We start from the raw sequence: 24525 nt of genomic DNA, 5'->3' as shown, positions 1-24525 counted from the left end.
CCTTAAGAATGTGTTCACACACTTTGTATTAGTGAGATCCTTAATAACTGTCCCCCATTCATCTCCTCTACCTTCCAGGTGGACCATTTTCCCTCAGGAAAAAAATCAGCATCAGATTTACTGACAGTTAAAAAGAAGAGTCACTCAACCAGGGAGGATGTAAAGTTTGAGGCCCCATTCAATTCCCGAGGGAGCTATGCCACCCAACAATCAGTGCAGTCTAGAAACTGGGATGGGAGGGGCCTATGTGAATTTGGTCTCAAGTCACTGGTCCCCCAAACCCCTCATTGGGTAGGTGGGATGGGACATTGAGAAGCTGCAGTGGCCACATGGTCCCCTGGACGACACTCACAATATGGGGAGACTGTCGGCTCATCCCAATCACGGTCCGGTTGATCCTTCTCAGCAGCCGTTCCATTACCAGCTGTATGTGCTTCGCCGTGGGGCCCTAAGGAGGAAACACATGGATGGACACACTTCTGACTTGCTTCACTTTTCTTAAGGAAACCTTAGACAAGTCGAGATTTCTCTTTCATCTTGTTCTGGCTCTTGCCTACAAAACAGTCTCCTATCCAAAAGGGGGAAACATCGCAGAATGATACATAATGTTATTAAGTAATCTGCTTAACACCACTGGTTCCAACGTTTGACAGTTGAAGGTGGAGATGCAGGAGAAGAATGTCTCCCTAATAACCTAGGTCATCTGGACTCACTGAGAGCTCCCTGTAGCTGCTGACTCAACAGTTTTGGGAGGACCCCCACTAGCATGAGGTACTGGGTCCTGACTCTGAGTAGATCAAGTCACTCAGGAAAATCAGGCACATGAATGGGAAGCAAAACGCAAATATACAAAGTTCTTGCCATCTTCTGTGTAGGAGGTTTAAAAAAAAGAAGAAGAAATTCAAGTCAAGGATATTGCTATGAACTGAAGGTTTGCCTTCAAAATTTCTGTGCTGAAGCTCTAACCCCCAAAGGTGATGGTATTTGGAGATGGAGCTTTGGGAGCAAATCAGGTCATGAAGACAAAATCTGGGATTGATGGGTTAGTATCCTTTTAAGAAGGGACACCCGAGAGGTTGTCCTACCAAGGAAAGGCTGTGTGAGGACACAGCTAGAAGGTGGCTGTCTGCAGGCCAGCAGGAGGTCCTCACCAGTACTCAACCATGCAGGCAGGCTGACCTTGAACTCGCAGTCCTTAGAACTATGAGAAATAAATCTATTCTTTAATCCACAAAGCCTTCAGTATTTTATTAGAGCAGCTTGAGCAGACTAAGATAAGGAATTAATAATCTGACTCTGTCAGGTATCTATGAGCAATTATTCAACTTTGTGGAACCTTCAATATTCCTAGCTACAAGAAAAAAAAAAAAGAAAAGTTCCTATATAGGAATTAGCTGGGCTCATACACCCAGCACTGCCTTGTGAATGTTTTTCTTTTTCCTTCTCGTGATTTGATATTACATTCCTTCAGTTCCAACTTATCAATATTCAACTCGCCTTTTCAAAGCCAGTATCCATTCCTGCTTCTTGAAAGACAGTCTGCATCTCCTGCTTAAGGCTTCCAACAACTAGATCATTGCTATTTCTGTACTTTTATTAAAACAGCAAGTATTATTAGTACCCCCTTGCTTTTTATTATTTCTTCGAATGAAAGTGACTCATAAAACCTGCCTCTTTGTGGGGTGTTGTGTTTTCCTCTATTAACATGAGTTCCATATGTTAGACCGCAGTAGGTGGGTCCAGTATACAGGCACCCTCTGAGTCTTTAACAAATTTACACTTCAGCAGGAGGGTTGGGGCTTAAATATAAATAAACAAAATACAAAGGTTCCCCAGGAAGGTCAGTTTCATGAGGGGAGGGCTTGCTTCTCTTGTTCACTGCTGAAGACTCAGACCTTTCACAGTGTCCAGAGCACAGGAGCTGTATAAGGAGTGTTTGTGAGTGGAATTTACAACTCAAGGATGGTAAAAACCTTAAAACGTAAGGACAGAATAAAGGCAGCTAGTGGAGTGCAGGAATTTGGGCAGGACTGCACCAACAACTACTTCATGGAGGTGCTTAATGCAACTGGACGCTGAGGAATGGGGAAAATGTGAAGATGTAGTTATAGGAAAACAGGAGGGAATACTGGGCTATAAAAAAAGGGGGGGGCATAAGAATAAACTTCAGTAATGAGAGCCTGGAATGAGCCGAAATGGTATAGGGAGACACAGGGAATTAGTTGCTACATATAAATATGTCTAGGGACTTTATGTAGGAGATCTGGGTTTGATCTGTGGGTCAGGAAGATCCCCTGGAGAAGGAAATGGCAACCCACTCCAGTATTCTTGCCTAGAGAATCCCATGGACAGAGGAGCCTGGCGGGCTACAGTCCATGGGGCTGCAAAGCACTGCACACGACTGAGCGACTAAACTACCACCCCCAGGGACTATACTGATGGTTCAGCGGTTAAGACTCTGAGCTTCCACTGCAGGGGAAATGGGTTAGATCCTTGGAAGTAAGATCATGCAGGCTGCATGCCTCAGCCAAATAAAAGAGATATTATCTAAAAAATAAGAGTAGAAAACATTTAGGTTTCAGAAGGAAGGATCAGCATCAGACAGCATATATAGAGAACTTCTCAGAAGCTCAAGAATACATACTATAGTGCTCTCAGATACCAAAAGCATAAGAGGGTAGAGGTTTCTACCTTACAAGCCTACACAGAGCTCTGGTTCTGAAAAGTTCCCATAGAGACCTCAGTGATGGTCAAACTGGGCTGGCCAGGAAATCAGCCAGCAGCGGACCCCATAGCAGGCAGACTTCCCCAGACCTAGATTTGCCTGGTAGGTTCTAGCCAGGAAGAGCCTCTCTAAACCTCTAAAGTGGGTACCGCCTAATTCTCAACTCCTGGGATGAGCAGGGCCACACAGCTGTCCCTGTCCCCGGCCACAGGACCAGCATGAGCTGTGCTCCACATCAGGGACTCTTGAACTCACCACATCCTTCCTGTCCAGAACCTCCAGGAGGTAGCTGAGAAGCTGTGAGCTGGCCTCGTGGTCAGGCTTGCTGGAGTTGTCGTCTAACTGGCCGCTGAGCTGGTCTATCAGCAGAGCAAGCAGCACATCCCTGCACTCTGCGGGCAAGAAGGCAGACCACTCAGCAACTGCCGGAGCACCCCCCCTCCCCACATAACCTGGCTCCTTCCTACAGCCCCCTCTCTGCCTGTCCCTCCAGCTCCCGGCTCTGGACTCAGCCCTGCAGGGGCTCCTCCGGGCTACCTGGGAGCAAGTGATTTTTAGGCACGAAGTTCAACCCTCTACCTTGACCTTAAATGCAAAGGAAATCCCACCTAGTGTGTAGTCCCATGTTTATAAAGTATTTAACAATGTCTTTAGCTTTTTTGGCGGGGCAGGGGTGGAGCTTCCTTTGCCTCAGATGGTAAAGAGTGTGCCTGCAACACAGGAGACCAGGGTTCAATCCCTGGGTTGGGAAGACCCCTTGAGAAGGGGGAATGGCAACCCACTCCAGTATTCTTGCCTGGAGAATCCCGTGGACAGAGGAGTCTGGCAGGCTGCAGTCCATGGGTTCACAAAGAGCTGGGTACAACTGAGCGAGTAACACAGAGCATTTTTTTTTTTAAGGCATATAACTTTTTTTTTTTAAAAAAGGACTAGGACTTCCCTGGAAGTGCAGTGATGAAGACACTGCCTTCCAGGGTAGAGGGGTGTCGATTCAATCCCTATCAGGGAATTAAGATCCCACACGCCTTAAGGCCAAAAAAAAAAAAAAACCCCTCAGAAGCCCTATTATAACAAGTTCAATAAAAGACTTAAAAATGTTTTTAAATAAAATAAAATTTAAAAAGGTCAACTTAGGGATTCCCTGGCATTCCAGTGGTTAGGACTCAGCGTTTCCACCGCAGGGTGCACAAGTTTGATCCCTGGTCAGGAAACTAAGATCCCATAAGCCACGTGGTGCAGCAAAAAAAAAAAGGCCAGTGTGATATTTGTAAGCTAAGTTATAGGAAATTAATAAACTAAGCAAGTTATATGCTTTTAATTTTTTGACATGTTCTACAGACTGGATAAAATATACTCAAAAATTCCTATTAACGCTAAGCTTCATCAGCACATTTCAGTGAGTTTCACAGATATTCTTTTCATGCTTTGGCAGATACTTCGACTTCATACAGGAAGGTGCTGTCTTTCCACTATGTCTTCTTTCTGGGAACTTCATGATGATAAAATATTATTCTGATAAGTCCAGATATTCTGGGCATGAACAGAAATGACTGTGAACAGTGATACTACTTCCTCTGTTGGAATTATGCAGTGCATCCTTGCTCTTCAGCTCAAATGCCTCATCTTCATGGTCTCATTTATGCCTTCCACATCCTTAGAGGCACAAGTTATCACAGCATAATAAGAGGTTGACTAATACTAGGTTTTCTACTTAAGAGCACTCACTAGCTTTCTGCACCCCCCCCCCCCGACCATGTTCTTGAAACAGTTGAAATATCTGAGCACAAATTCAGAGGCTTAGAAAATATCAGAGCCAAAAAACACTGCTGATTTGATCTAGTACAAGTCCATCCTTCTATAGAAACAGAAGCTGAGACTTACTAGATGGTCCTTTGTTTGTCTGAAGTTATATAACTAGCCTGGAGCAAAGTCAGAAGGGTTCTCTCACCAACCTACTCAACTTTTCCTGCTTCTGAGGTACCCTGGTGGTCCTCGGACCCTCCAGCCAATACACACAGCATGAATCACCCACTGGGACTCCCTGACCTGGTGGCAGCTTCAAAAACAGCTCCCACAGCTGGCCCACCCTGACGAGTCTTGGGTTTATTGGGAAAGGACCAGGTATGGGACCTCCTTCCCATGTCAACTTTGGGGCAGGAACACAGTGATTTACACCTGATGGCTCCTTGCTTGACTAGTTACAAAGTGAAAGAGTCTTTTATCAGTGTAAGAGTTTTCTTCCCTCGGTGCCCTCCTCCACTCTTAGCAGTAAAATGGTCATCTGGCTCACCCACAGCTCCCTCCAAACCTCTCTGATTTATTGTGACTGCCACTACTCCCGCCATGGTCAATTTTTTGCCATTGATGTGACATGAGTGGAGGAGTGGAGGAGAAATGTGCATAACCTGCTCTGCTGAGCAAGTACAAGCAGCAAGAAGTCCATCACTGCCCCGGGGCATCACGGCATCCCTGCCATAGGGTACCACTGCCCCACAGCATCACTGCCCCCTGCCATGACATCATGGTATCACTGCCTGCCCCAGTCCCTGGTTCAGTTCAGTTCAGTTGCTCAGTCTGAACTGAACTGAACCAGGAACTGGGGCAGGCAGTGATACCAAGATGTCATGGCATGGGGCAGTGATGTTGTGGGGCGGTGGTACCCTATGGTTACTGATACTATACTCCATGTCTAGGTCAAAGGAGATGCATTTGTTTAAAAGGACCATCTTTCCTGCTTGCCTGTTGCTTTCTGGGGTTTATATTTTGAGGACAAAGTTTGCTAATTAATGCAACATTCGCTGTAGAATTAAACATTAAAGAACACATGATTTTGCTCTTTCATGGAGCTAGGTGAAATGCTGAACTGATTTCACCTTCTGCTTAAAACCAGTTTCTCAGGAAGTGCTTAAGTATCACCAAGGACATAATTAATTTTTTTTTTTTTAAAGGCAGCATTGGCTGAGGAAGACAATTTCCATAAGCGGCCATTTTTGCTGGAGACTCACCCGACTGCTGGAAAAGATTGCTCTCTACTATCTTGGTCATGCAGTTCAGTTTCTGGCGAACTAAGTGGTTGTCAGGGATGCTCTGGATGAATTTGCAGAAGAGCACACTAGAAGAGAAACCCAGGTAGTTAGTGGTTTTATCCTGCCTTGTTGAAGGGAATAAGCTCTTCCTCTCTCGTGGGAGATTATTTGGGCGTGGAGAGGTTGACCTGGAATTCTCTCCTCCATGACCGGAGAGTCTGTCTCTAAGAAGCCAAGGAGAGGCTATATTCTGCGTTCACTCTAGGGCTCAGCTGGGGAGCTGAGTCTGCCAAACCTGCCACTCACTCAGGTCCACCACTGCTTTGCAGACCTGTCTTCATACTCAATTTCTGCAAAAGCCTTTCTGGCTAATTCCACCCCAGTGTCAATCACCATGTGACCTGGCATTCCTGGGGTACTTAGGTATATGGCTGGAAGCATATTATTATGTATATTTTTCCTAGAGTTAATTTTATATCTGTGCATTTTCTTTCTTTGGAGAAAGTGCAAACCTCTCTCAGGGGCCTTTATCTTCCCTAGAACTAAGCACAGAAAGGTGTTCAGTCCATATGTGTCCATACATGTTAGAAGAATCACAGCATGTGTAGTAGTCCAAGCTGAAGCTGAGCAGGGGAGATGCATCTCCTGTTAAGAAATAACAGGAACTTCCCTGGTGGTTCAGTGGTTAAGAATCTGCCTTGCAATGCAGGGGATGCTGGTTCAATCCCTTGTCAGGGAACTAAGATCCCACATGCTGTGGTGCAACTAAGACCAAGCTTTCTGGAGCCCATGTGACACAACCAGAGAGGCCTGAGTGCTGCCACTAAGACCCAAGACAGCCAAATAAATAATTTTTTTAAAAGAAACAATAGTTTTTGGCTATTCACCTGAGTTCAATAGGATCGAACACAAGTTTGACATCATTAATGATGCTAGGAAGGTACTTCAAGGCTGCCCCCTGCAAGAAAAACCAAAAAGCAGATTCAGTCATCAAGCAAGACAGATACAGAATTTCCTGCATGATCTCAAGAAGAAATGACCAATGCTGGGAAACAGGAAACTGGACACGAATGTTCTTGTGATGAAGAAGAAACCTAGTAGTGCTAACATACGCTCTCCTATCATCTTTCTCCTAAAAAAATCTGGACAGCTTTCCATTGTCCATTTAGAATTCATTTTTCTATCCAAGGAGGTAATCAAAACCTTGACATTTCCCTCACAAAGTTGCCAGAGAGAGAAGAAAATAAAGTTCAGATCTGAGTCCTTAGGAATTACATATTTTACATTTAAATAACTGCTAAGGATGATGATGATGGAGACTTTGGGCTTCTGGGGAGAAGGGAAGCCCTAAGAAGAAAGCCTGCTGCTTGAATCATTATCAAGGTCAATTGGCTAAATTCAGAGAGGCCATAAAAGCCATGCAAGGGATGTCTAAAAAGGTAGCTTGTCATCTTTGGGAAAATGTCTATTTTCCCAAAAAGGTCTTCTGTCCATTTTTTGATTAGGGTGTTTGGTCTTTTGATATTGAGGTGGATGAGCTGTTTTGTGTATTTAGGAAACTATTCCTTGCAGGTTGCATTGTTTGCAAATATTTTCTATCCTGTGGGTTGTCTTTTTGTTTTCTTTACGGTTTTCTTTGCTATGCAAAAGCCTTTTACTTTGATTAGGTCCCACTTGTTTATTTTTCCTTTTATTTCTTTTGCTCTGGGAGACTGATCTAAGAAAATACTGCTGCGATTTATGTCAGATAATGTTTCGCCTATGTTCTCTTCTAGAACTTTTAGGTGCCATGGATTATATTTAGGTATAATTAGGCACATGCAAAGATGCTCAACATCACTGATTATCACAGAAAAGAAAATCTAATGAGATATTATCTCACACAGGTCAGGGGTCTATAAACAATAAATGCTGGTGAGGGTGCAGAGAAAAGGGAACACTCAACACTGTTGGTGGGAATGAAAACTGGTACAAGCACTATGAAGAACGGCATGGAGGTTCCTCAAAAAACAAAAAACAGAGTTACCATACCATCCAGCAATCCCACTCCTGGGCATCTACCCAGAAGAAACAAAAACTCAAATCCGAAAAGATACATGCACCCCAATGTTCACAGCAACACTGTTCACAATAGCCAGAAGATGGAAACAGCCTAAGTGTCCATCAACAGAGGAGTGATAAAGATGTGCTGTGTGTGTGTGTGTGTGTGCGTGTGAGATGGAATATTGTAAGTGTTAGTCACTCAGTCATGTTCGACTCTTTGCCATCCCATGGATGGCAGCCCGCCAGGCTTCCCTGTCCATGAAATTCTCTAGGCAAGAATACTGGAGTGGTTGTCACTTCCTTCTCTGATAATGGAATATTACTCAGCCATAAAAAAGACAGATATCATATGATATCACTTACATGTGGCATCTAACAATAACATACATGAGTTTATTTATAAAACAGAAACAGACTCACAGACATAGGAAAAAAACTTAACAGTAATCAAAGGGGAGAGGGTAGGAAGGGATAAATTAGGATTAACAGATATACATCATGATATATAAAATAGATAAACAATAAGGACCTGCTGTATAGCATAGGGAACTATATTCAATATCTTATAATAACCTGTAATGAAAAAGAATCTGAAAAAAATACATATGTATAACTGAATCACTTTGCTGTACACCTGAAACTAACACAACATTGTAAATCAACTCTACTTCAATAAAAATAGGTAGCTTATCTTTGGGAAATGAACATTTGAAAATACAAATGTACGAAAAAGTGAATACAAAGGGATTTCCCCTTTACTTTCTACACATCATTCTAAAATTAAGTTTTCCATGAATGAGGATTCTTTTTTTTTATCATGCACTGTACGTTTTCCGTTCCCCAGAACATCCTCACCCACAGTATTAAGAGTAGCCCAAGTAGATCAAGCTGACCTTGATCTTGACAGCTTCTTCCATAGGCCTGTCCATCAATGAATTGAAAGCAAGAAATAACTGGCGGATGGAATTATTAAATTCATCTCCATCTTCACTTTGGCCATAAAATCTTAACAGAAAAAAAAAAAAGAAGGCAGTCAGACATTCCATGTTTAAAAGACACTTTTCAATAGGTTTGTTGCCTCCCTGATGCTAGCGGCCCACGCCTCACTTGTCACCTCTTCACACTGCACGGAGCCATCTCAGGTGCTCTAACTAAGGGGGATCAGGGAGGCGCCCCGAAGCTGGGAAGTCATCACCACCTGGACAAAAGGAAGGTAGTGATTTGTATGTAAAGTCCTACAACAGAGCTCTCCTCCTGGTCCCCTGAAGCTGTCTGAAGGCCAGTCTTGGTGATGTCCTCCATCATAGTGGCGTGTGGGCATTCCTGGAACAGGGTGGGGAACAGCCAGAAGCTGCTTCTCCTCAAGTAGCAGATGAGCCCTGCCTACAAGCCCACCATCCTCAGCTCATGAGAACAATGTCCAATAAGCAGGGGACTTTCTCAGCTACCCAGACTGACAGCTCAGTCTTGCCACCTCCTGCTCTCCAACCCTCCCTCTCTCTCACCTCTTCTAATCATGCTATCTAATCACTCTGCAACTTGAATCATTCTGTCTCATCACATCAAGATCATTTGTGCTGAAGTTTCAGACAATAGGTAGTAAAGTTCTTCAACCCAGAAATGATCTGAAACCAATCTAGTCTGTGAGTCCAGTAAGCATTCTTCTATCTACTGACCTAGCCAACCTGCTCCACAACAGGGCCCTCACAGGACACAGGCCACCTTGGCCTTCACTGATACTGCACTTCATTTCTTGCTTTTTACATTAAAAACAAAAAACAAAAAACAAAAACCTTTTGGCCATGCTGTGAGGTATGTGAGATCTTAGTTCCCCAACCGGGGATCAAATACACCTGCATCAGAAGCTCGGAGTCTTAACTGCTGGATCTCCTGGGGAGTCCCTGATTCACGCTTGTTTAAGTAAGGTACCCTGCTTGTCTATCAACTGAAAAGTTGTTTTTTCTCCTAAGTAGAAATCAGAAGTCTCATGTCTCAAGAAACACAAAAGTACTGAAACTGTAGCCCAAGTGCACTTACGCTGGGTGGCCATCTTACCACCAACTGGTCAAGAGTAGGGATGGTTTGAACTTGGAATTTTATACACACACTCAAATATATACACATATAGATATTTATATTCGTCTCCTCCATTCACCTAAAATCTATATGGTACTTATGGAATGTGAACTTCTCTGAAAATTATTCAGAGGGTTCCTGCTAATTCTCAATTCATCCATTCTGCAGAACTGGAAAAGAACTTTATTTGCAATTTATTCCACGAAGTATCTCAAAATGAACATGTGCAAAACAGAACTCACTTGATTTTCCTGCTCATCTTTCAATAGTCCACATCTTGGCAAGTAGCACACCAAACCTAGAAGTTCTCTACAACTCTTCTCTCTCATTCTCCCACCCATTCTAATAGCAAGTCCTGTGACCCTAAATCCCTAAATCAGTCCACTCTCTGCATCTCACAGGAGACAGACCCACCGGATCTCACATTTGAACTATAACAGCCTATTGGAGGGAGGGTCAAGAGGGAGGGGATATATGTATAAACTACAGCTGATTCACATTGTTGAAACTAACATCGCAGAAACACACACAACATTGTAAAACAATTACCCTCCAATTAAAAAAAAAAAAAGACTAAAACTTAAAACACAACAAAAAACAGCCTATAAAGTGGTCACCCAGGTTTCACTCTTAACCCCTGGCAATCCATTTTCCACCTAAGAGATGAGATGATCTTATATTGGGTTGGCCAAAAAGTCCGTTCAAGTTTTTCCACAGCATCCTATAGAAAAACCTAAATGAACTTTCTGGCCAACTCAGTAAAATGTAAGCCAGATATATCACTACCTCTCTAACTGAAACCCTTCAGTGGTTTCCCATGACACCTGGAATGAAATCTGAACTCCTTAGGATGACCTAGGTGGTCTTCATCAGGCATCACTGCCTGTGAGGCTCCGTCCCCCCATTCTGGATCTGTGCTCCAGCAACAGTGGCTTCTCCTGATTCCTCCCACAGGTCACTCGGTGACCCCGCAGGACACTTGCCATAGCTGTTCCTACTCCCCACACTTCTCTTACCTGAGACTTTCAGAGGCCAGCTCCTTGTCTTTCAGTCTCAACACAAATGCTAGCCACCGGAGAAGTCTCTCCCACCAGCTCAGCTCAAGGAGCCCTCCCAAGTCACTGCCACATCAATGCCTTCCCTCCTAGCTTTTATCTATCTGAGATGATCTTGTGGGCTTCTTTATTATCTGTCCCCCTGACCTTGATGTAACCCACAAGCATCACTGGGGCAGGAACCTCGTCTCATCTGTGCTAGACCCCCAACACCCAGAGCACCCTACGTGTGTGACTTAAAAAAAGGAATTATGGACTTCACTGGGAGTCCAATGGTTAAGACTTCACCCTCCAACATTGGGGGTGTGAGTTCAATCCCTGGTCAGGGAGCTAAGATTCCCACATGCCCTGAGGCCAAAAACCAAAACCTAAAACAGAAGCATATTGTAACAAATTCAATGGAGACCCCCCAAAAAATATTAATTAAAAAGGGACTAACATGAGATTGCAGGATTAAAACCAACCTTCTCAGTGTCCTATTGCATCTATAAAATCCAAGCGATTGACCACAACAAAATTCTGTAAAGCAATTATCCTTCAATTAAAAAAAAAAAAATCCAAGCGAGTGGAGAATACAGATTGCTAGACTCTCTGTCCCAGCTTAAGCTCTTTTTTAGAATGAGAAAACATCAGGGGGAAAAATAATAATAAACAGGCCATCCAGGCCCAAGTTCAAGAGTCACTCTCTTAGTTTCATGGGTTAATTAACTTGGCTTTTCCACTGTTATCATGCAATCTGATGTTGAAAATGATGAACACAATGTTGTTGCTCAGTCAGTCGGTCGTGTCCAACTCTTTGTGACCCCATGGACTGCAGCATGCCAGGTTTCCCTGTCCTTCATCTCCCAGAGAGTCCTCAAACTCACGTCCACTGAGTTGGTGATGCCATCCAACCATCTCGTCCTCTGTCGTCCCCTTCTCCTCCTGACTTCAATCTTTCCCAGCATCAGGGTCTTTTCTAATGAGTTGGCTCTTCACATCAGGTGGCCAAAGTATTGGAGCTTCAGCATCAGTCCTTCCAATGAATATTCAGGACTGACTGCCTTTAGGATTGACTGGTCTGACCTCCTTGCAAGTCCAAGGGACTCTTCTCCAACACCACAGTTTGAAAGTATCAATTCTTTGGCACTCAGTCTTCTTTATGGTCCAACTATCACACCCATACATGACCACTGGAAAATCGTAGCTTTGACTAGACGGACCTTTGTTGGCAAAGTTAAGAGTGAAAGAACACAATGGGCTGGATGCAATGAAACTTTATGAAGGGTAAGAGAGTCAGTGGATCATTAATGGAAACTGTTTTTTAAAATTTCATCAATTAAGGTTTTCTTTTTATGTTTTTATGAGGATTCTTATTGCTGGACATCAGGGTTTGGTTTGCCATACAAACTTTTAGGTAAGGGAAAGTTTCCTCAGTAGGACATCCTAACTGAATATGTGGAAATTCAGCATTAATTATGAAATACAAATACCAAACAATAAAAGACCATCTGAAAAGACTAACAGAGGGTGAGTATACACCCTGTGCTAGGGGAACACCGCTGGCTTCTGCTAGGGAAGAAAGAGTTGTCATTTGTCCAGCTCAACGTTTAAGTCATTAAACATGTTTATAAACCATAAAAATGTACAAATTCACTGTAGAAACTTTGAAAATGCAGATTAAAAAATAAACCTAAAGTCCTCTTACCTACAGTTTTACTACAATTTTAGCATATTATGCATCCAGTCCTAATTATTTTTGAAATTGTGATATTATGTTTTCTACCTTAGTCTTGAACCTATCAGGGTTCTCTTACCTCATTCAAATACCCTACATTTGAAAGGCTGCAATATACATACTGTAACATTCATCTTTGTTCATACTTGATGGATTTCTTTTCATAAATTTTTAGATGGTTTATCACTGGACAAATATCTTCCTCTGCTTTATGTGTATATGTTTGATTTTTATCCACAGTGCCCAATTTCCATGCTTAAAGAGTTTGTATTCCTATCAGCATTAAAACACATGGCTAAATTTGTCCACTCTTACCAAAGGATGATAAAGATTTTTCACCTTTATTAAATGTAGAGGTAAAGATGGTGTATGTATTACATTTTAATAGTATAAATTTTTAAAAAAATTTAACTGACCACTTGTTTTCTTTAGTAAATTATATTTTTGGTTTGTATTGTGTAAGGATATTTATCATTCTGTAGTTGATTTTTCAGTTCAGTTCAGTAGCTCAGTTGTGTCCGACTCTCTGTGACCCCATGAATCACAGCACACCAGGCCTCCCTGTCCATCACCAACTCCTGGAGTTCACTCAGACTCACGTCCATCGAGTCGGTGATGCCATCCAGCCATCTCATCCTCTGTCGTCCCCTTCTCCTGCCCCCAATCCCTCCCAGCATCAGAGTCTTTGCCAATGAGTCAACTCTTCCCATGAGGTGGCCAAAGTACTGGAGTTTCAGCTTTAGCATCATTCCTTCCAAAGAACACCCAGGACCGATCTCCTTTAGAATGGACTGGTTGGATCTCCTTGCAGTCCAAGGGACTCTCAAGAGTCTTCTCCAACACCACAGTTCAAAAGCATCAATTCTTTGGCACTCAGCTTTCTTCACAGTCCAACTCTCACATCCATACATGACCACTGGAAAAACCATAGCCTTGACTAGATGGACCTTTGTTGGCAAAGTAATGTCTCTGCTTTTGAATATGCTATCTAGGTTGGTCATAACTTTCCTTCCAAGGAGTAAACGTCTTTTAATTTCATGGCTGCAATCACCATCTGCAGTGATTTTGGAGCCCAGAAAAATAAAGTCTGACACTGTTTCCACTGTTTCCCCATGAAGTCATGGGATCAGATGCCATGATCTTCGTTTTCTGAATGTTGAGCTTTAAGCCAACTTTTTCACTCTCCACCTTCACTTTCATCAAGAGGCTTTTTAGTTCCTCTTCACTTTCTGCCATAAGGGTGGTGTCATCTGCATATCTGAGGTTATTGATATTTCTCCTGGCAATCTTGATTCCAGATTGTGCTTCTACCAGCCCAGCGTTTCTCATGATGTACTCTGCATATAAGTTAAATAAGCAGGGTGACAATATACAGCCTTGACGAACTCCTTTTTCTATTTGGAATCAGTCTGTTGTTCGATGTCCAGTTCTAATTGTTTCCTGACCTGCATATAGGTTTCTCAAGAGGCAGGTCAGGTGGTCTGGTATTCCCATCTCTTTCAGAATTTTCGACAGTTTATTCTGATCCACACAGTCAAAGGCTTTGGCATAGTCAATCAAGCAGAAATAGATGTTTTTCTGGAACTCTCTTGCTTTTTTGATGATCCAGTGGATGTTGGCACTTTGATCTCTGGTTCCTCTGCCTTTCCTAAAACCAGCTTGAACATCTGAAGTTCATAGCCTTTAATCAGTAAATCTATTGACCTTTGATCCTTACTATAAGTTACAAGTTTTTTTCCATGTTGTTTGCCTTTAATTTTATGATTTTTTAAAAAAACAACGTTTAAAAAAATACACATGCTCAAATCACAGGCTTGCAAGCCTCTTACTTGCAGCTTTATGCCTATTAACATTTTAGTATGTTACCTGTAGTTTCCAAAGTACACATCTGCCTTAGAAATATAGTTGAACAGTTTGGAAATCCAGTAGCGATGGCAATGGGGTTGTGGGCATTCCCAGAAAAGTGATTTTTTCATTTTTGATTTCTATTGTTTTTGATGGAACAGTTATCCTAGGAATTCAAATTGGGAATTATCATATCTTTAGGGCTTAGTTTCACCAGGCACCTCAGCTTTAAGTCAGCAAAAAAACACAAACCTCAGGCACAAATCCTCCAAACAACAGCCACTATTTCCATCTACTTCCAACAACAGTTCACGATCCTAGATCTGCACGTCCAATATCACCGTGAAGCGCCTTGCTATTTTAAATACATTCTTGCCACAGGAACCTGATTTCCTAGACATCTGTCACCAACAAAGGCTCTCATTTAGGTTGCACATTGTAGCCACCTGCATCCCTCAGTCCAACTGCCACTACTGCCTTAGAAATTCTGCTGACCCAAAAGGACCTGGCATGAACCTCCTTTAAAGGTTGCACAGTCCACCCTTAAGTTTCCTTGGTGCCTCAGTGGTAAACAAAATGCCAGCAGTGCAGGAGACACGGGTTCGATTCCTGGGTCGAAAAGATCCCCTGGAGATGAGAGGGCAATCCACTCCACTGTTCTTGCCTGGGAAATCCCATGGACATGGGAGCCCGGTGGGTTGCAGTCCATAGGGTTGCCAAGAGTCAGACAGGACTGAGCAACTAAACAACAAGTCCACTCTCATCTTCAGCTCTGAAGTTCTGAAATTTGACAGTTCCATGATCCAAAAGCTCAAAGAGCTGAACATGTACACAAGGAATAAGAAAAAAATACTGTCAGAGAGGGTGGAGAGCATCAACATCGTATTACCATCACCATTACCTCAAGTAGAGTACTCTAGATTGGATGATGAACCTAAACAAGTACTTTAAGGCTTTCAAAGCAGCAAAAAGCAATTCCGTCTTGCTGGAATCATCTGCATTTGCCACGTAAAAGTTCAGTACCTTGGAGAGTTTCCTGAAAAAGAGGAGAAAGAGAAAAGCGTCAGTGGGCAAAGCGGTATTCTGGGGCCCAAGGTGCACAAGACAAAAGGGAACCTGGCTTCTGAGGAAGAAGTCGTAACTATAGTAACTATTTCTTCTAGAAATTTCTTCTTCACTGCAGTCTAGCTTCCCTTCTGCTTATAAACCAAGGATAGTTTCTTTTCCTTTGCAGGATTCTTTTTTTTTTAACTTTTTATTTTGTATTGAAATATAGTCAGTTAACAATGTTATGATGGTTTCAGGTGGACAGCAAAGGGACTCAGCCATACAGATACATGTATCCATTCTCCCTCGAACTGCCGTTCCATTCTTTTTAAAAGGATCAAGAAAAAGAGCTGAAGGGACGCGAATTGCGAGGGTATTTTAATCTCTAGTATGTTACACAGGGGGCTTCCCAGGTGGTGCAGTGGTAAAGAATCCGCCTGCCAGTGTAGGAGACATGGGTTCGATCCTTGGGTCATGAATATCCCCTGGAGGAGGAAATGGCAACCTACTCCAGTATTCTTGTCTGGGAAATCCCATGGACAGAGGAACCTGGTGGCCTACAGTCCGTGGGGTCGCAAAGAGTAGGACATGACTTATTGACTAAAACAACAACATGTTATGCCGACTTTTTCAAATGTTCTTGTAAAGATGGAATTGTCTGCCTAAGTAGCCACCTTAAAAGAAATCAAATTCCCTCCAATCTGCCCCAACTTTTTAGAATCTCCAAATTGGAGCCAGATGAAAATTTTATTGTCTGAGAGGAGCAGCCCAGAGTTCTGAGCATCTGAACAGATAAAACTGCTCTGGGATTGCTCTTTATGCTTTTCCAGAGTCTTTGGACTAGGCGCTGTTTTAATTTTGGGCCATCTCACATTTTTGAGGGCACTGAAATGTTGAACTTTTCTTCTGGGAATCTTTTTGAGTTTTCCCAATATTAAGAAAAATTCATAGCAATCATGTAGAATTGATCAATTATTGCAAATCAACTCAGATTACCAGAAGCACACCACTTGGAGTCCTGCACTTGGCTCTGTGTAATCAAGATCCAATGACAGGATTCCATCTTTTTCTTTTTTTGAGTATAGTTGACTTAAAATGTGTTAGTTTAAGGTGTACAGCAGAGTGCATCAGTTTACACATATACATATGCCCACTGTTTTTAATGTTTTCCCATATAGGCCATTACAGAGTACTGAGGAGAGTTTCCTGTACTATATAGTAGGTCTTATTATCAATAGTTATCTATTTTATATACAGTAGTGTATATGTAGCTGTGTATATGTCAATCTTCCAACTTACCCCTCCCCTCCTGTATCCCCTGGTAACCATAAGGTTGTTTTCTCCATCTGTGACTCTACTTCTACTTTGTAAATAAGTTCGTTTGTACTATTTGTACATCACTTTGCCAAGGGTCCATATAGTCAAAGCTTTGGTTTTTCCAGAGTTGGACCACAAAGAAGACTGAATGCCAAAAAATTAATGCTTTTGAATTGGGGCGCAGGAGAAGACTCTTGAGAATTCCTTGAACTGAAAGGAGTTCAAACAAGTCAATCCTAAAGGAAATCGATCCTGAATATTCACTGGAACGACTGATGCTAAAGCTCCAATACTCTGGCCATCTGATGCAAAGAGCTGACTCATAGGAAAAGACCCTGATGCTGGGAAAGACTGAAGGCAGGAGAAGGGGATGACAGGATGAGATGGTTCATTGGCATCACTGACTCAATGGACACAAGTTTGAGCAAACTCCGAGAGATAGCGAAGGACAGGGAACCCTGGCGTGCTACAGTCCATGAGGTCACAAAGAGTCGGACACAACTGAGCTACTGAACAACAACAACTTTTTTTTAGATTTCACAAATAAGTAAGATCATATGAAGGATTTTGTCTCTTGTGGCTATTGCCTTGGAAATTCAGACTACTGGGTGTAAAGAACTGCCTCATTGGTTTATCTGCTGCTTCCCTGAACCTAGAGGGCATTATATCCATTGTGTTAATTGCTGATTATGCTTTAATGTCACTTATGTTTTATTACATTTTTGAACCATTATGCAGATAAAACCGAGAACTTTCTTGTTTAGTTCAGAAAAAGACATATGGGATCAAAGGTCTGAATGACACAGCAGGTCAGCAGGTAGCCTGAGAGATCAGCTGGCAACAACTGGCACAATCAGGCATAAGCCACGTGAGAAACATCCCTGCCATCTCAACTACACTCTGTCACTATCATGTTGCTCTGCACAAAAACCAGAATGCAAGGGGCTGGGGACAGGCCACACTGTGGTGAGCTGGGCACTGCAAGGCAAAGCTCAGAGTAAACACCAGTCAGGTCTCATAATCCAAAGACAGAAAGAAGGCTTCACTCTGGGAAAGGTGGGGACCATTCCCTCTTATGTAAAAGAAAGAAAACTCAACCATTTTCTATCCTCTGAGCCAGTGGTCCCCAACTTTTCTGGCACCAGGGACCAGTTTTGTGGAAGACAATTTTTCTACAGACCAGCGGAACAGAAAATAGTTTTCAGGATGATTCTCATAAGGAGTTTGTAATCTAGATCCCTTGCATGCACAGTTAATAGGAGGGTTCACTCCTATGAGAATCTAATGGCACCATTGATCAGATAGCAGGCAGAGCTCAAGCGATGATGTGAAGGATGGGAAGTGGCTGTAAATACAGATGAAGCTTTCTTCACATGATCACCAGCCACTCACCACCTGCTGTGGGACCTGGTTCCTATTGGGTCACTGACTGGTACCAGCCCATGACCTGGGGGTTGGGGACCCCTGCTCTAAGCAATGACTTCTACAAAGCATTCGTTGTATAGAGTTGAGGGCATGACCTATAGTTCTCTCCTATGTGGTCCTCCTTCACCTTCTGATTGATCCCATTGGCACCTCTGGTGATCCCACTGACACCCACCTCCTAAGATCTTGGGTAGGGTCCTCTGTCCTGGATCATGCTCCTAACAACTTCAACTCCTCACCTATAGATGCTCTGGATTCTTAAGGCAGTACAGCCTTATCTCTTCCATAACTTCCCAGAGATGAGGGCCTGAATATAATCCTTTTTCCATAGGCGGAATTGTTGGATGGTTCCCACTTTCCACCAAGAAGTTTAGCACAAGGTTCTGTACTTTAGAGGTGCAGGTCCTCAGCTCATGGCCTTGTGGTTTCTCAACAACCCAGCCCCTGGAGCACAAACCGACAACCCAACCACAGACCCTTCCCGGGCCTGGTACTCACACGTAGGCCAGAGTGGCGCTGAAGTGCTTATAAATGTAGGTCTCGAGAACAGGGTTGAAATGCTGGAACTTGATGTCTCCTATCAGTGAAATAATAAACACCTGCCAAAGGTGAAAAATATAAATAGCAGTACAGCACAAACCCTGGCATTCAGTCAACAAGCTGGGTCTCAATGTATGGGGTCTTTTCCTTCTTGATTATTCTGGCAGCGTCCCCAACATTACTATTCCAGAGCTGAAGAGAAGTCTCAGGTTTCTTTTTATTTAACATGAACAGAGAGACCATGAAGTGTCAGGCACTGTGGTAAATGCTGGGAGGAAGACAATACAATCCAGCACCCCTGGCCTCAGAGAGCTGACCACCACAGAGAGCGGGCGGGCACAGGTAAACACGTCAGGGAAGAAAACGGAATCGGAGGGGGCAGGGTGTGGGCAGGGGTTTCCTGGAGAATAATAGATACTATCTCAAGGATACAGCTAATGAAATACTGAACGACGTCTCTCTCCTCAGCACAGTGTGGGTGCCCCTAAAAACTGAACTTCACCAGATTTCTGGGTCTCAATTTTCTGCTCAGATGTTAACTCTTATCAGGTACCATCTTATCACTACCAGACACACAACCAACAAATAACCACTTTGCACCTACTTATGATGCATGCATGCGTGCTTAGTCACTCTGCCATTTTTGACTCTTTCCAACCCTATGGACTGCAGCCCACCAGGCTCCTCTGTCCATATTTCCCAAGCAAGAATACTAGAGTGGGTTGCCATTTCTTTCTCCAGGGGATCTTTGCCATCTAGGGATGAAACCTGGGTCTCCGGCATCTCCTGCATTGCATGCGGTTACTTTACCACTGAGCCACCTGGGAAGCCCATGTTCTGGTTTAGGGCCAGACGATTTTAAATCAAGTTAAAGGGATTCCTTATGTCAAATGTAGTAAAATACCTAATTTTCCTGAATGAGAAAGAAAAAGCATATCAAAAAAAAAAAAGAAAAAGCATATCAAAAAGGAAGATTTAACAGGAATTGAAGAAAAAAGGTCTTGACTATAAGTCAATCATATCTAGGTACCACCCTGGTGGTCCAGTGGTTAAGAATCCATCTTCCAATGCAGGGGACATAGGTTCAATCCTGGGCTGGGGAACTAAGATCCCACATGCCACGAGGCAACGAAGCCTGAGCACTGCAGCTAGAGAGAAGTTCAAGTTCAAGACCCATCACAGCCAAAAATAAATAAATAAAAAATTTAAGAAGTCAATTGTATCTAACATTACTTCTGGGAATGTTGCCTCAAGAATTCATCAGAGAGATGTATATAAATATTTATGCAGGAGGATATTGTCACCATTATTTATAATAGTGAACTATCAAAAACCACAAAGTTGTGAGAATGAACACTAGGTTAACATGCATAATTGCTTACCAGTGCATCAAACACGAGGAAGTCATATGTTTCATCATCTGACATTTCCATCATGATGTTAAAAAGTGCATCTAGTGTATCTTGCAAAAACTGAAGATAAGAAACAGAGGTTATCTGGTGAGTGCAGAAATATGAGGAGAATTAGATTTCAAAAGAAGAGGTTTAAAAATAGCATTTTCCTAAAAACTGGCACACTTGCTTCCCAATGCAGACTAAGGGTTATGTTTACACCCACTGGGTTCATTTAAGATGCTGAACTAAGGATGCAGTGGCTGTAGTCTTACCTGTGAATAAATAAACATACCTTCACAATCTCTCCTCCATCCACCTCCATTAACTTCTTCAAGTTGTGTTTAATATTCTGAGGGCTTGAGCGCCAATTTAACAAGCCTAACAGGTCAACTGGGAAGAACAACCACAAACCATAAGCGTTAGACACAGATGTGCAGAGCAACCCACACACACAGCTCTGCAGAGGAGATCATTGCTCCTGCAGGTGGCTAGAACCTTACGCAGTCTTTTAATTTACTGTCTCTTACCTAACTCAAAGAAAACCTTTTAGTAATCTTTCCTTCTTCACAGAGAAAAAAAACCAACCACAATTGTACAAGAACCTAAAACATTTCCTGAATAGAATGCACACCTCTCATGTAAGATATCACCGTCTTACACATGAATCACTAAAATAACCTACCGACCTTTAATTTGCTGTACTGCTTAATTTGTCCCTTGTCACTCTGTGTGTCTTGGTGGATGCAGAGGGGAAAACAAACTTACAGATGTACATTAATTCATTTAAATATCACATCCACAGTGTAGAGATTTCACTGATTTTTTTAAACTTAAAAACAATTTATTTTATATTGGAATATCATTGATCTACAATGTTGTATTAGTTTCAGGTGTACAGCAAATGATTCAGCTATAGTGAGTGAGTGAAAGTCACTCTGAAATGTCCGACTCTTTGCAACCCCATGGACTACAGCCCACCAGGTTCTTCCGTCCATGGAATTTTCCAGGCAAGGATACTGGATGGGTAGCCATTCTTTTCTCCAGGGGATCTTCCCTGGGTCTCCCAGGAATCAAACCCGGGTCTCCTGCATTGCAGGCAGATCCTTTACCATCTCTGAACTACCAGGGAAGCCTGATTTAGTTATAAGAATATGTAATATGTATATGTAAAAAGAATATATAAATATTTATGTTTTTTTTCAGATTCTATTCCCCATACAGATTATTACAGAGAATTGTTATATAAGAATAAATAAGGATTATATAGGAATATATAAGAATATATACTGTAATAATACTGAGTATACATAATATATAAGAATTATATGTAAGAATAGTTACAGTAATGTATAATATGTAAATATATATAACACATAATTATATATATAAATATATAAAAATTATATATTCATATATATGTATATATGTTCTTTTTTAGATTCTATTTCCCATATAGATTATTACAGAGAACTACTCTGAGTAGAGTCCTGTGTGTTATTCAGTAAGTCCTTGATGGCTACCTATTATATAGGTATGTATATGTTACATATAGGTATGTATATGTTTTATAGGTATGTATATTTATTTCATAGGTGTGTATATGTTAATCTCAACCTCCTAATTTATCCTTCCACCCCACTTTTCCCCTTTGGTAACCAAGAACAGATTCTGTTTCATTTTATTTGTTTCATTTTTGAGATGAAGAAACTTAAGCTTTGTGAAATTAAATTACCCGCCTTAGATTACACAACTGCCAGAGAACAGCATGAATGGAATTTAATAACAGATTTTCTGATTCCCCAAAATCATGTCCTTGCTATTCTATCATACTCCCTCCCAGAGTTCTTCAAAGAAATAAAACAGATGGCAAATCAGATGGGTTGCTATACTGAAGGATGGTAGAACAGATGAATGGCCTGCAGGGTAACTCTGCGACAAAAATCTTCGGGTGTTTTTGGATTTAAAATGCAGAATTTGGGATCTATAAACCACTTACAATGGGCTTCCCTGGTGGTTCAGTGGTTAAGAATTCACCTGCAATGAAGGAGACCCAGGTTCGATCCTCGGGTCAGGACGATCTCCTGGAGAAGAAAATGGCAATTCAACCCAGTATGCTTGCCTGGGAAATCGCATGGGCAGAGGGGCCTGGTGGACTACAGTCCATGGGGTCACCAGGGTCAGACACAACTTAGCAACTACACAACCACAAGCCATTTACAGGTCTAATGAATGTCTAGATACTGAAAGTGTCACTTTAGTGTCATACTAAAGCAGGCATCTGGACCATTACTACTTTATCATTTTGTCTAGTACATCAAGTTACTATTACTATTCGTAGAGCATTTTTTAGTAAGCATAGCACTATGTATTTTTAATCAATGGATCTGTATAAACACATATATAAGGAGTTGAAAATGCATTCTGTTCGTGAGAACAGCCAGTCTGCTTCAGTGTGTTTGTTTTACTGGCATGCACATGTTTAGTTCCTGGGAAGCCTCCAATGCCTAGAGACATCCCACTGTCAACAAAATAAAATCCCAATAGCATTCACAGTAGAAGGTGCTAAGGTCCCTCCTAGGGTTTGCCTGCCAGCCCATCACAGGCAGACAGATCAACTCAATACTCCCCAAGCTGTGGCATGCTCTTCAATCATTTCCTGTCTTTACTTCCCTTTGTTTGAAATGTCCAGAAATACTATACTGCTGTGACCAAAAATTCCATTCAGGTTTTATCCATATGCTGTTACGGAGGGACTTCCCTGGTGGTCCAGTGGTTGAGAGTCTGCCTTCCAATGCAGGGAACACAGGTTTGATCCCTCATCAGGGAATTAGGTGGAGAAGGAAATGGCGGCCCACTCCAGTGTTCTTGCCTGGGGAATCCCAGGGACGGGGGAGCCTGGTGGCCTGCCGTCAATGGGGTCGCACAGAGTCAGACACAACTGAAGCGACTTAGCAGCAGCAGCAGCGGCAGCAGGGAATTAGGATTCCACATTCTACTCTACGGGACCACTAAGCCCACGCACTGCAACTACCGAGCTCGCACACTCAGAAGCCTGCTTGGTGCAACTGGAGAGAAACCCGCGCACCACAGCCAACACCTGATGAAGCCAGTAAATGATGTGTGCTCAGTTGCTCAGTTGTGTCCGACTCTTGTGCAACCCCACGGACTATAGCCCACCAGGCTCCTCTGTCCATGGGATTTCCCAGGCAAGAATACAGGAGTGGGTTGCCATTTCCTTCTCCAGGGGATTTTCCCAACCAGGGATCGAACCCAGGTCTCCTGCATTTGCAGATGGATTCTTTACAGTCTGAGCCAACAGGGAAGCCCAAATAGGTAATAAATAAATACACTTTAAAATTTATTTTAAAAAAAAAGATGTTATGGAAAAACCCAAGCAAACTTTTTGGCCAACCCAATGCTGTGGATTTGGTCAGCTGCTACTTCTACCTCAAGACTCAATTCAAACTTTATTCCCTCTAGGAAGACATAACCAGTCATTCTGTTCTATCTGCATTCCCTGTCCATATATATGTACATTAGGACAAATAAGTAAGGACACACTTGACACCTCTTTGCCTCTTCCCATAGATTGAAACACTTGAGGGGAGGGACCATATCGTATTCATTCTTAAAGCCATCACAGTGCTAGCCACCTAGCAGGTGTTCAGTACACGCTGGATCAGACGGCATAGCAGGATGGAATCAAAACCAGCAGCCCCAAGGAAACTGGTAGTGTACACGAGACAATTCTTCACTCCTTACATAAATACTTCAGAACAGACACTGTGCTAGACCTATCCACTAGGCACTGTCCATTCCAGCTTCCCATCTCCTATTTCTGCCCGAGGCTAGTCAACCATTCTGTTCCACTGGTTACACTTCATTTCACTAGCGCTACCTAAGGAAAAGGACTTAGATACGCCATCAGCAGAGAAGAGTCGAGCAGCAGATTTTAGCATCTGCCAAGCACCCGCTCATCAGCCTAGAGGTTTATTCCCTAGAGATGCTTGCATGCTCCATCAGTGCTCATATTAAGGATGTATTTGGCAAAGGTGAACCATAAGGTCTTAGGGCAAGAAAAGTGGTGGCACAGTCACAGAAACAGGCCTAGACTCACCGTGTTTCTGGGATTCACACAGGTTGATGAATGGCTCTGACAAACTTCATTGCTGTATAGTATCTATCCCATTATATGGATGTACCAGAATTTGTTCATCCATTTTACTGTCAATGAACAACCAGATGGGGGAACGCTCTGCCAATCCAATGGTTAGGACACCACACCTACACACCAAGGGTCTGGGTTCAATCCCTG

At 42.6% G+C, this 24525-nt stretch overlaps 1 protein-coding gene across 2 annotated transcripts in view; it reads right to left on the bottom strand.

The window, feature by feature from the left end:
• Window positions 1-24525, bottom strand: part of DOCK5 (dedicator of cytokinesis 5) — a 280652-nt gene that overhangs the window by 69423 nt on the left and 186704 nt on the right. The window contains exons 19-27 of one of the 2 annotated variants that reach the window (XM_027549946.1): window positions 20503-20600; window positions 20199-20288; window positions 18775-18875; window positions 15389-15523; window positions 8688-8799; window positions 6639-6709; window positions 5731-5837; window positions 2981-3117; window positions 353-448 (exon numbers count right to left, since the gene is read on the bottom strand). In XM_027549946.1, coding sequence (XP_027405747.1) covers window positions 353-448; window positions 2981-3117; window positions 5731-5837; window positions 6639-6709; window positions 8688-8799; window positions 15389-15523; window positions 18775-18875; window positions 20199-20288; window positions 20503-20600 — 947 coding nt within the window. The remainder of the gene's footprint in view (window positions 1-352; window positions 449-2980; window positions 3118-5730; window positions 5838-6638; window positions 6710-8687; window positions 8800-15388; window positions 15524-18774; window positions 18876-20198; window positions 20289-20502; window positions 20601-24525) is intronic. The other variant, XM_027549947.1, reaches the window with a different exon arrangement.

The sequence above is a fragment of the Bos indicus x Bos taurus genome, chromosome 8 (assembly GCF_003369695.1).
Source record: "Bos indicus x Bos taurus breed Angus x Brahman F1 hybrid chromosome 8, Bos_hybrid_MaternalHap_v2.0, whole genome shotgun sequence".
Classification (NCBI taxonomy): domain Eukaryota; kingdom Metazoa; phylum Chordata; class Mammalia; order Artiodactyla; family Bovidae; genus Bos; species Bos indicus x Bos taurus.
Note: the sequence above shows the minus strand (reverse complement) of the source record. Positions and strands in the feature narration are given on the sequence as shown.